The 12970-nt window shown below is 42.3% G+C and overlaps 1 protein-coding gene across 2 annotated transcripts in view; it reads left to right on the top strand.

The window, feature by feature from the left end:
• The window catches only part of REV3L (REV3 like, DNA directed polymerase zeta catalytic subunit), a 312168-nt gene extending 299469 nt beyond the window's left edge, over nt 1–12699 (top strand). For both annotated transcript variants that reach the window (XM_073627093.1, XM_073627094.1), the window contains 2 exons: nt 1979–2188; nt 11563–12699. In XM_073627093.1, the coding sequence (XP_073483194.1) occupies nt 1979–2188; nt 11563–11703 (351 nt within the window). In that variant the 3' untranslated portion in view covers nt 11704–12699. The remainder of the gene's footprint in view (nt 1–1978; nt 2189–11562) is intronic.
• Nucleotides 12700–12970: the final 271 nt, after the last annotated feature.

The raw sequence follows: 12970 nt of genomic DNA, 5'->3' as shown, positions 1-12970 counted from the left end.
TCGGTTCTCACTGATTTATGCATTCCCTCCTATTCTGCTACCGCCACGACTTCTTCGCAGCATCAGGCAGGAAAAGAAGTCGGTACTTCTAGTGGCCCCAGCTTGGCCCAGGAGAGCTTGGTATGCAGAGATAGTAAGGATGACAGTAGGTTCCCCGTGGACCCTACCGTCACGTCCAGACCTGTTATCTCAAGGTCCAGTGTTCCATCCTGCCTTACAAACGCTAAATTTGACGGTTTGGCTATTGAAACCCACATTCTGAAGAGTCGTGGGCTTTCAGGTCCGGTGATCTCTACCTTGATCAATGCAAGGAAGCCAGCTTCCAGAGTGATTTATCATAGAGTCTGGAAAGCTTATGTATCCTGGTGTGAATCCAGGGGTTGGCATCCCAGAAAATATGTTATAGGTAGAATTCTTGACTTTCTATAAATGGGATTAGAAATGAAGCTGGCCTTGAGTACCATCAAGGGCCAGGTCTCAGCCTTATCAGTATTTTTTTCAACGGCCACTTGTTTCACATTCTTTGGTCCGAAGCTTTATGCAGGGGGTGACGCGTCTTAATCCTCCGGTTAAGGCGCCCCTAAACCCCTGGGACTTGAATTTGGTTCTGTCAGTTTTACAGAAACAGCCTTTTGAACCAATACGTCAAATTCCCTTGGTCTTATTGACAAGAAAGTTATTTTTTCTGGTAACCATTTCTTCTGCTAGAAGAGTATCAGAATTAGCAGCTCTTTCCTGTAAAGAGCCTTATTTAATCATACACAAGGATAGAGTGGTATTGCGCCCTCATCCTAGCTTTCTACCGAAAGTGGTTTCAGGTTTTCATCTAAACCAAGATCTTGTTCTGCCTTCCTTTTTTCCAGATCCCTGTTCTACGGAAGAAAGGTCACTACATTCTTTGGATGTAGTAAGAGCAGTCAAGGCCTATCTGAAAGCAACTGCTCAAATTCGCAAAACGGATGTTTTGTTCGTACTGACAGAAGGTCCCAATAGAGGACAGGCAGCGTCAGTCTACCATTTCAAAATGGATTCGACAAATGATTATTCAAGCTTACGGTTTGAAACAGAAAATTCCACCTTTTCAAATCAAGGCATGCTCCACAAGGGTTATTAGTGCTTCTTGGGCGGTGCATAACCAGGCCTCTGTGGCTCAAATCTGCAAGGCTGCAACTTGGTCTTCAGTCCATACATTCACCAAATTTTATCAGGTGGATGTGGGAAGGCATGAGGATATCGCCTTTGGGCGTAGTGTGCTGCAGGCAGCAGTACGAGGTCCTTAGGTCTGATTACACCCTACGTTGTGTGGTCCCCTCCCCTCAAGTGGCATTGCTCTGGGACATTCCATCAGTAATTACTGAGGCTCTGTGTCCCGTGATGTACGAGAAAGAAAATAGGATTTTTATAACAGCTTACCTGTAAAATCCTTTTCTTTTGATGTACATCACGGGACACAGAGGTCCCGCCCCTCTTCTAATACACTTATATACACTTACACTTATATTGCTTTGCTACAAAACTGAGGTATCCCTGTAAGGGGAGGGATTATATAGGGGGTTGAACTTCCTGTTTAGGGTGTGCCCATCAGTAATTACTGAGGCTCTGTGTCCTGTGATGTACATCAAAAGAAAAGGATTTTACAGGTAAGCGGTTATAAAAATCCTATTTTTCCATCAGTCTGGCGGATCGGATAAAAAAGGAACAGGCGGATCCGTTTTTATCTGATCCCCCATAGCGGAGATCTGACAGGTCAGTCTCTCCACAGTGAGCAGAGACGGACCTGTCTGCCGGCTCAGCGGGGGATCAACGGATCGATCTCCGCTGAGCAAGCGGAGTCCATCAAAAACGGACATTATGTGTGAAAGAGCTCTTACTGGTCTGTGCAGTCTGTATTACATGTCTCCCAGACTGGTCAACTGAGATTATTAAAGTTAACAAGATTATATTCATTTTTTTTTTTTTTTTTTTTTTGCACTGGCAGATTCAGAAAGTTTGCTCAACAGCACGGAATGAGCTGGATTCTAGAAAAGGCACAATCTCTCAGTATTTCACTACTCTGCATTGTCCTGTCTGCGATGAGCTAACACAACATGGTATCTGCTGTAAATGTAGAAGTCAACCTCAACATGTAGCAGTAATTCTTAATCAAGAAATTCGAGAGCTGGAGTATAGGCAAGATCAACTGGTCAAGGTCAGTAGACATGTTTCTTTCAAGTACATTTTTGAATCTTTTTATTGTATATCTAAACTGTAATATCATGGCAGTGTGCAGATAACAGTAATATTACATTGCTGGTCATCAAAGTACTTGAATGTCACTCTTATTCCACAAAATGCCATTTGCCGAGGCAGTCCCCTCCAGGGAGATCATCATAAGGAGGGAAAGGGGATGCTGACAGGTGCCGAGTACGTGAACTTTAAATGGGAAGTTCAGTTAATAGATAGTGTGCGGATATTACTTTCCATTACTTTTTTATTTTTTGGTTCATATTAAATTTTATTTTCATGCACATTGGGGACCACTGAAACATATGGACTCCTCCCCTAAATATTAGGCTTATAAACCCCTATGGATAAACTTTACACTGTAATATCCACTGGTTTACGAAACATAATTTTAATTACTCTAAAGCTTTCATCAGTATTTGTGAATGAATTTCATATCTTGCATGCTTCAGACATTTAAAGGGGTTGTAAACCCTCGTGTTTTTTCACCTTAATGCATCTTATGCATTAAGGTGAAAAAACTTCTGACAGTGACCCCCCCCCGTTTTACTCACCTGAGCCCGGTTGTTCCCTCGGCAGAGACGCGCTCACCTTCTCTGCCCTGGGCTCTTGAGTGGATAGATTGATAGCAGCACAGCCATTGGTTCCCACTTCTGTCAATCAAATCCAATGATGTGGGGCAAGGTCCTGCATTCTGCGTCTATGGACGCAAATGCTGGACTCGGGAGCGCGCCCGCAAGGTTACCCCCCAGGAGAGCGCTTCTCCTAGGGGTTATACGATGCAGGGAGGAGCTGATAGAGTGGCCGGGGGACCCCAGAAGAGGATGATCGGGGCCACTCTGTGCAAGACTAATTGCACAGTGGAGGTAAGTATGACATGTTTGTTTTTAAAAAAAAAAAAACAAAACAAAAAAAAACAAGCCTTTACAATCACTTTGAAGTTGTTTGAAACCCAAAAACAAAAATGTAATATATTGCCTCTTACCGATTTTTCAATGTGGTGACTGCAAAAGTTTTCTTTTGTGGGCTTTTCTTTTCTTTGTTTCACCTGTTTTTTGTTTTTTTTTTTTTTTATCTGTGGTGTTACTGAAAACAAAAATCATTAAGTGTACAAAAAACGTGCATGTGCGCACACACTAAAAAGTGCACTTAAGGGTGTGCTTTGTCCACCCCCAGAAGGGATAGGACCTCTCCCTGATCTCCCAGGGGTACAAGGCTCCTGACAGGGACATAGGGTATGACATAGTCTGCCTAGCCAGAAGCTCTGGCATACCCTTCTCCTCATGGCCAGCCGAAGCCGACCACCGAGTACTAGGTCTCTCCCAAAGAGTAGGGCGTAAGTAGCCTTTCCAGCCGAGAGAACACAGTGGTTATTTCTAGCGGCTATAGCCTCCGGCAATTTTTGCATCTTAAAAATCCCACATGCTGGTTGTACCCAACTTTATCGATGGATATATATTCCAATCAGCCTGCCCATACATGGTTTGAATCTGAAATTTGAACAGTCTTTAGCCGGCTGAACACAAACGATATTAGTGCAGAAAACTCCCCTGCTGAGCAAATGTATTCTGACACTGTCCCCCACCAGAACACACTGATCAGAACTTGCAGCCATAAGCTGCCAGCGCTGATTGGATGCTGGTTTTCTAGCATGTTTTTTGGACAGAACGCAGTTGTGTGACCAGCTTCTGTTGGACAGGGAGCTTGTACACACAGGCCGAAAGTTGGACGGTTACTGCCAAACCGACAGTTTTCAGCCCGTGTGTGCCCAGTCTTGATTAGGAGATTTAGATGGACTTATATAATAAATTGAAGCTTAACTCCAGCTGATACTTTATAAGCAGTTTACAACAAAAGTTTTTTTTGTTTTTTTTTTCTCTCCTTTTGGGATAAAGTTTTATATAAATGAATAAAAGCTGACAATTGTAAGCACCCCTGTCAGTGGTAAATGGTTTGTCTCAACCCTCTAACTGCTACTTTGTCTGGATATCTTGGTCTGTTAAAGTAAGTTGAAAAATAAGACTTACTGGCTGGATCTCCAGGTGAAAGAGTTAAAAAAAAAAAAAACGAATACAGCCACCACGTCTAAAAATTGGTAAGCTACAATTTAATAATTTTTTCAAAAGTGGGGGTGAGGTCAGCACCAAAGGAAAAACACAGCATACAAAAGTACCAACATCCCTGTAAATGGTAAAGCAAGGAAATTGAGGGAATGGGACTGTAAAGGTACATCATATACAAAACGACATAAAGTTGTAATGTTATAATGTACATTACAACTTTATGTCGTTTTGTATATGATGTACCTTTACAGTCCCATTCCCTCAATTTCCTTGCTTTAATAATTTTATGTTTTTGGATTTAATATTACTTTAAACTATTTTGAAACAGGGATACAGAAACTATTATTGGCCACAGCACTGTTTTTAATGTTGTGCGGGTTCCAGCCCAAGAGCTGAATTAAGCAGCTCCCCTGGCTTCCATCCCTGCTACAGAGCCCCAACATTTCTTCAGTGTGGTTACAAGCAGAATCCTAATGACATCATCTATCTTAAAGCAGAGCTGATCCAACTTTGTCTTCCCTTAAAAAACAGATGACTATGATATTAATCAAGATCACAATTACAAGTGATATGACATGTTACTGCAGAGGAGATTCATCTCCGATTTTTTTTTTTTTATCTCTTTTGGATGAGTTGGTATATTAAGAAGCCTGTGGCATAGCTCTAAGTTTAAAGTAGATCTTTACCCATAAGGCCCCTTTCACACTGGGGCGGTGGGTGCGTCGGCGGTAAGACGCAGCTATTTTTAGCGGCGCTTTACCGTCAATTTTGCGTCGCTATTCGGCCGTTAGCAGGGCGCTTTTACCCCCCCTGCTAGCGCCTGAGAAAGGGTTAAGACCACCGCAAAGCGCTGCTGCAGTAGCCTCGGGGCTTTCACATTGGAGAGACAGCAGCGTCTCTTTCAGGGTGCTTTGCGGGGGCTATTTTTTAGCTTTAAAGCGCCCCAGTGTGAAAGGGGTCCAACATTTTGGTAAGTCAGTGTTCTTTAACCTTCTGCCGACCACGCACAGTTAACTATACTGCAAGCAGGTAGCAGGTGCAGGCTCAGTAACGTACATGCCAGCTTTTCTCCCAGATTTGGGGCATGCATGTGCACGCCCCCTGCCGACCCGTCCTGTAATTCTAGCCAGTGATTTTGGCTGAAACCTGCTGATCTGCTGTGTCCATTCACACACAGTTTACACAAAGACAGAGAACTCCGTGTACAATGAACAGCAATATGGCTGTTTCTTCTCCTTGAAAAGCAGGGATAAAAAAACATCCAGACTAGTAAGTAAAAACAGCACACATTACACTTGTTAGACACAGAGTTAACCCCTTGATGTTAACCCCTTCCCAGCCAGTGTTGTTAGTACAGTGTCCGTGTACAGTATTATCCCTGTATTCGTGTCAGTGACCCTCCCAGCCAGTGTCTGTTGATGTCCAATTACGCATCACCCTATAACAGTTGCACCATAACTCGCTGATCACCGCCATTACAATATAGCATCTATAGCTGCATAAGTTCCAATACATATACTGTACCATGTACCGTTTACATGTTTGTAGTAGCTAAAACTTTCACTCAAACCAACTAATTTACACTTATTGAGATTTTTTTTTTTTTTATACCAAAGACCTGTAGCAGACTACATTTTGGCCTATGTAATGAAGTAAATTGCCTCTAGCATTGCTCCTGTTTCTTCTTGCTGTGGCCGCCACTTTTTTGCAGCCCAGAGCAGTCACTTCCTTATTGAAAGCTCTCCCTCTCTCCTTGGTCTCGAAAACTATATGTCACTTTCCTCAATTCAGATATGTACATTTCCAGCCTTGATTGCATGTCTTTGCTTGGAGAGGAAGGATGACAGAAGCTTTACACTGCTAAAGTTCATAAGCTAGGTCTACATGTATCCATGTGCAGTTGATGCTTTTTTGTGGCATGTTTTCCAGGACATTTTCCTTTCTTCTTCCTTTTTTTTTTTTTTTTTTTTTAATGCATGTTTTTGAGGTGTTTTAATAAGTTTTGCATTTCTTGTTTAGGCTAATGGCAAGTTGATGTTGCTAGAAGGTATCTTGTCAAGCAGGAAAATGCCACAAAAATGTGTTAAAAAAAAAACCACATGTATATGCGTTTTTGATGTGATTCCACTGAACCAAAACTGCACCGTGCTGTGTGTAAAAATAAATAAAATAAAAAGTCCCTGCATCTTTATAAAAAACACATTGCAGGAAACTGCATAGATGTTAACAGGACCCATAGGAAAAAAAAGTTAAATGAATTGTAGTGCGTTTCTGCACCTCTGCAAACGCACTAAGAACACATAAAAGTGAACCTAGCCAAAAAGGAGAGACTAGCACGAAGATCAGACACTATGCTTGTAAGTTTAACTCTTTTGTGTCTCCCTGGCCACACATACGGAGGACCTCTTGGCTCAAATGTTAGTCTGTGGAGTATCAGTACAAGAAACTATTATTGCGTATGATTGGGAACGCTTTTTTTGGTGCATTCCCAGACACCTTTATCAAGGACATCACCAGGGAAAAGGGTACCCTTTTCCCCAGTAAAAAAAAAAACAGCCTCAGTTTGGGAAACCCTTTACTTCAGAGACTTGAGAACAACTCTTGAATTCCTAAATCCTACAAACCCACAAAAAAGTTGCCCTTGCAGTAAGGGTATGCCCCCCCCCCCCAGTGGGGGATGTGTTTTGGCTTTTGCATCCACCTGGTCCCTGGACATTTTGCATTCTTGGTTCCAGAGGCTGGTATCAAGGAACTACAAGCTAGATTTTTAATTTTTCCCCCACCCTCCCTTATGTTGTCAAACCTTCCAAAGTCCCTGCAAAGATTAGCAGACCTCCATGCTTCTGTGGTGCAGTTTTTCTGTCAAAGGTTCTTGGCTAGTCTATGAAATACAAGGTTCCAGGGTATTTACTCAAACTCACCTGTTCCCAAAGTGAAAGGAGGCATTTGATGCATCAAGGATATTTACTTGAATGTCCCTATCTTGTCAGCAGATTAATGCTTCCTGTGTTTTGCAATAGGAATGCCCCCCTACTTGCTCTGCTTCATTCACAGGGAATTTCTATTGCAGTGCAAAACCTACTGTGGGAACAGTCGGCACAGACTCCAACAGTCATGTTCAGCAATCTCTTGAAACTCTGCAGAGTTTTGGGTGGATCCCGAACTTTCAAAAATTTGACTCCAATTACTTTGAATATCTAGACCTTCTCTTGGATAATTCTCTACTGTCTTTCCAAACTTCCCCACTCCCACATTCAGACTCTGCAGTCCAGGAAGCAACTAACTCCTTCTTTTTTGCATGAGTGTTCTGGGTTTCATGATGGCCTCTTAGAAAGCAGCCCCATTTGCCATTCTGGCTGCATGGCAACCTTGAAGTTTTGGGAAAGGCAGGCAAACCTTCTAAGTCAACAACATCTGGACTGCGAGGAATGGTGTCTTCATCTGGAGAGGTTTCAAGACCTCTGCCACATGTGGGAAATGCCAGATGTCCTTTTGGCTTCCAGATTTAACAACAAACTGAGCAGGTTTGTCTTCAGGTCCAAGGATCCTCTAGCCAAAGCATTGGATGATGCTCTGGTAACACCATGAGATCAGTTAAAGGGGTTGTAAAGGTAAAAATGTTTTCACCTTAATGCATTCTATGCATTAAGGTGAAAAAACTACTGACAATACCACCGCCCCCAGCCCCCCCGTTTTACTTACCTGACCCCTCGAAAGTCGGCTGCTTGTTCCCAACATCCATTCCGCTGCTCAGCCTGGCCACTGATTGGCTACAGTGGATGGATTGGAAGCAGCGCAGCCATTGGCTCGCGCTGCTGTCAATCACATCCAATGACGCAGTGCGCTGGGGGGCGGGGCCGAGTGATACAGCGAGCGGCTATAGCCGCCGGCTGTATCACGGGAGCGCGCCCGCAACAACTAACCACCATGCGAGGGAGCTCGCATTAAGGTGGTTAGTTCTTGGGGGGAGGATCTGAAACAGCCGCCGAGGGACCCCAGAAAAGCAGGTTCGGGGCCACTCTGTGCAGAACGAGCTGCACAGTGAAGGTAAGTATAACATGTTTGTTATTTTTAAAAAATAAAAAAATTACCTTTACAACCCCTTTCAAACCTAACCCATGCCTTTCCTCCTCTGAAATTAATTCCAGGCCTACTGTGCAGGATTGAGATGGGGGGGCATTATGATTCTCAACATGAAAAACTGGCCTGGGAAATGTAGTGATCAGACTCCTGGAAGACGCTTCTTGGGCCCTCCAGAATGTCCAGATATTCTGTCCCAAGGACTGGTTTACCGCTCTACTTTTCAGTGTGCTAGTTTTAACAGCTTTCACCCTGTGTCCCTTAGTAAACAATTAGCAATCATTATTATTTATTTTTTGTTTTTCATTTTAACTTGGCTAAAAATCCTTTGGCGTTAATTTAGGAACACAGGCCCATACCATTCTGTTCTTATGATCACTTCTAGCAAGCGAATGAACAAATTAGGGAATTATTAACCCCTTCCCGCCAAGCGTACGCACATATGCAGCCTCGGCTTTAGGGAGTTATACCAGGATGCTGCATGCATCATCCTGGTACCTTTTTTTTAGAGCGGGCGGTCAACCCTTCATGGATAACAGCCGATGTGGTTAAAAGCCGTTCTGCTGTTATCCCGGTGGAGCAGGAGGGATCGTCCGCCACTCTTCCCGTCCCACCAGGAGACCCGATGCGTGATCCGGCACTTCCGCCGGCTAGAGTGAGACATTCCAGTCTTCTTCGTGTAAACGCGGAAGCAGCGTCATTTACGGTTTACTCGGGTGTCTATGGTGCCATTTTAAAAAAAAATTACAGTATTCAGAATCGCCGTTTTTGGCGATCTGAATACTTTGAAGTGAAAAGGATGGATTTGGGGTCTTTTAGACCCCTGATCCCTCCATAAAGAGTACCTGTCACCACCTGTTACTGTCACAAGGGATGTTTACATTCCTTGTGACAGCAATAAAAGTGATCAAATTTTTTTTGTTGTTCAAAAGTGACAATGTAAAAATAAATAAATAAATAAAAATGTTTAAAAGCCCCCGCTTGCTTGCGCAGCAAAGAAAACGCAAATGTAAGTCATGCCCGCATATGTAAACGGTGTTCAAATCAAACATGTGAGGAATCGCCGCAATCAGCAATAATTCTAGCACTAGACCTCCTCTGTAACTCTAACCTGGTAACCGGTATTTATTTTTTTAGAGCGCCGCCTATGGAGATTTTTAGTTACCGGTGTTTGTCGCCATTCCGCAAGTGTGCGCAATTTCAGAGCATGATGTGTTGGGTATCTATTTACTCGGCATAACATCATCTGTCACATTATACAAAAAAATTGGGCTAACGTTACTGTTTAGTTTTTTTTTTTTTTATTCATGAAAGTGTCTCCATTCTCCGCATTTGCATATGACAGGCAGTGTACACGAAAAACATTGCTGGGGGGCAAGAGAAGATTATTTTTTTTTTTCTGACTAAAGAGACATACAAGATATTTTCTGCCAAAAAGCTTTACCACCTGCCATTTTTCCAATTTTTTTTTTTTAGTTACACTTTTATGTAGGACATGTACAACACAACAGAAATCTGTGTGCACAAACACAATATCAGTGATAGTAGTTTATGGAGAAACTTGGCTAAAAATTGTATTCAAAATTTATCTAAACCCTGGGAACAAAAATGTTATATATTCCACCTTACCAGTCCTTTTTAGTGGTGGATGCATTCGTTTTCATCTTCAGGTTAAAGTGTTTGTTACCCTAAAAAAAGAAAAAAAAAACAGATCCTGTTCCCTTAAAGCATAAAAAATGACAGTGCTTGTGCTGTGTAATTTGGACCCTTCTATCACCTAAAAAACCTGCCTCCTTGGTTCTGCCCCCCCCCCCCCTGTAAATTGACCACGGTATATCATGGCTGCTGAGCCCTGACACTGTGGTCAGTTTAGGTGCCTCCGTCATCTGCAGCCCTTTTCTCTGCTCTCCCCCCTCCCCTCCTCTCCCTGCCGACTCTGTTGACTCCCCAGCCCTCCCCTCCTGCTGCTATTATAACTACACTATAAACATACAATAAAAAAGATGCCCACCTGTACCTTATATCAGAGTGTCTCCCGGCGCTCACTTGACTCCTCAGCTCTCTCCTCTGCCCAGCTAACAGCTATAGCGGGAGGGGCTGAGAACTCCCGCTGACGTCAGCCGGGGAGGCGAGAGAGCCGAGGAGTCATGCGAGTGCTGGCAAACACTCCGATATATAAAAAAGATGCCCACCTGTACCTTTATATCAGAGTGTCTCCCGGCACTCGCATGACTCCTCGGCTCTCTCCCCTCACTGGCTGACATCAGCGGGAGTTCTCGGCCCCTCCCGCTATAGCTGTCAGCTGGGCAGAGGAGAGAGCCAAGGAGTCACGTGAGCGCTGGGAGACACTCTGTTATAAGGTAAGAGATCAGCATCTTTTTTTATATAACACAGACACTGGGACACAATGTTATTTTACAGAGGGGATTGTATGTTTACATTGTAGTGGGTTAACAACCACTTTAAAGCGGAGTTCCAATTAAAAAAAAAAAAATTAAGTCAGCAGCTACAAATGCTGCAGCTGCTGACTTTTAATAATCGGACACCTACCTGCCCCAGGGTCCAGCAATGCGGGGGAACAAAGCCCCGTTCATCTACCCCTCCTCTCTGCGGCGCCACCATTGTCACTGTGGCGCCCGGCTGTAATGGAAGGGGTCAACTTCCCTTAAAGCGGGAGTTCCATTTTTGGATGGAACTCCGCTTTAAGTACATTTTCCACAGGTACAGAAAAATACCAGTTAATCCTGCCAGAAATCTAGTCTCTTTCCTCTTCACTGAACTAAAATTTCAAACAATGAGCTTTCCCAAATATCTTCTTTGAACTACAGAACACTGCCCTCCAGTGTAGTGGAGATGAGCATAGGAAAGCTGTATGTAATCTAAATCATGAGAGCAGCCTGGGGAGACAACCCTGCATCTCCCTAGATACGGTACAGTGAGTGAGAGTTGTCACCCTAGGACTGGAATTGTGGTGGTAGCAGGATTGTGAAAAAAAAAAAGAAAAAGCATGAAAAAGTAAAACAAATGCAGCCACCTCATCTAAAGTCTGGTAAGCTGCAATATATGAATTGGTTTGGTAGTAGATACCCTTTAAAGCAGTTCACACACAGGTGGGAACTTGAATTTCTATTCTTTGTTAGGGATATGGTGTGTTGTACAGATGTGTTGGTAACTGTCTTTCTGATCTATGTTCTAGTTATGCAAGAATTGCACTGGCTGCAGGGATCAACAGATTCAGTGTGTGTCCCTCAACTGCCCAGTACTTTTCAAGCTTTCCAGAGTGAGTCGGGAACTCTCCAAGGCTCCATATCTACGTCAGCTCCTCGACCAGTTTTAAATTGTGCCAGGAGGTGACCGGTGCTATATCGCCTATGTGTTTATCACACTACAGACTATTGTGCATGGTGCTGTTTTTTCATTGTTTCATGATTTTTATGATTTGTTTAATGACTATAATTCAAGGTAACACTCATTTCCATCCATGCTGGGGGTTAACCTATGTATTGCTATCTTTATACAATGTAAAAAGTATTTTTTTTCCTTTGTTTTAACTTTGTAACATACATTTTTATACTCAAGGTGTTTGAAGTAGCTAGAGGCATCAGTGTGTAAATGCATTTCTTACTACAGGCTTTGGTTACTTCCAAGTACACCACTTAGGAAGGGGCACGGAAATCTGATCAGCAGAATGCTCGCCTCTCTCGATACATCAGTATCAGACCTCGGTTCAATTCAAGAGCACCCATATAATTTCTAAGTTTAAGTGCAAAATATTTTGTAAATAGACCTTTTTTACTTTTGAAACAACTGAGTAAAATGATGTGCAATGGGATTTTATACAGTCAAGCAGTGTATGTCCTCCATGTTCTGCTCCACTTGTACAACATCTTTTTGTTACTTTGATCAGAGTGTGCAAATTGTATTTCTGTGTAGCATTTCTGACTGTCACTTTAAAAAAAATCAAAAAAGGAAAAAATATATTGCTGTCTTGCTTTAGCTGTTAATTGGGGCATTGTGAGGAACTGTGCAAAGACATTTTTTGTTATAAAACTGTGGGACTGTTGCAATACTTTAAATATAAGATTTATTCCATTTTGCTTGTTTTGTATAGACATTTATATGGTTTCTAAATATGCTTAAAATATTTTTTTTCTTTCCTTATGTACAGTTAAATCTTATTTGCCATCATCCTGAACACAGCATTGTATTTAGAATATTTGTATAACTGTATAAAATGAAAAAAGGAATTATGTGGTCAATGTATGGTTTTCTAAACTGGAAATTGTTTGAAAAATTTAAATGAAAACAATATTAAACATGAATAAAATATTGAGTATTGTGACATTTGTGAATATGCATATAGCATCTAAAAGATCACGTAGAATCTTGAGTATTTTTGCAATGCCAACATTTTCAGCTAAATGCATTGCTCAATGGGGAAAGCCAAATTTAAGGTGAGTTTTACTGGCATTTTTACTGTATAGGCATGTTCCTCCCTATGTTGTGAGTTTTCATGGATGTGTATTTGGATATGCATTAAAAATTACCTTTCCTGATAGTAAAGTATAGGACATAGGTTTCTTTAAATCATTACTTTAGCTGGG

This window comes from Aquarana catesbeiana, linkage group LG04 (genome assembly GCF_042186555.1).
Source record: "Aquarana catesbeiana isolate 2022-GZ linkage group LG04, ASM4218655v1, whole genome shotgun sequence".
Taxonomy (NCBI): Eukaryota; Metazoa; Chordata; class Amphibia; order Anura; family Ranidae; genus Aquarana; species Aquarana catesbeiana.
This window is presented reverse-complemented; position numbering and strand designations above follow the sequence as displayed.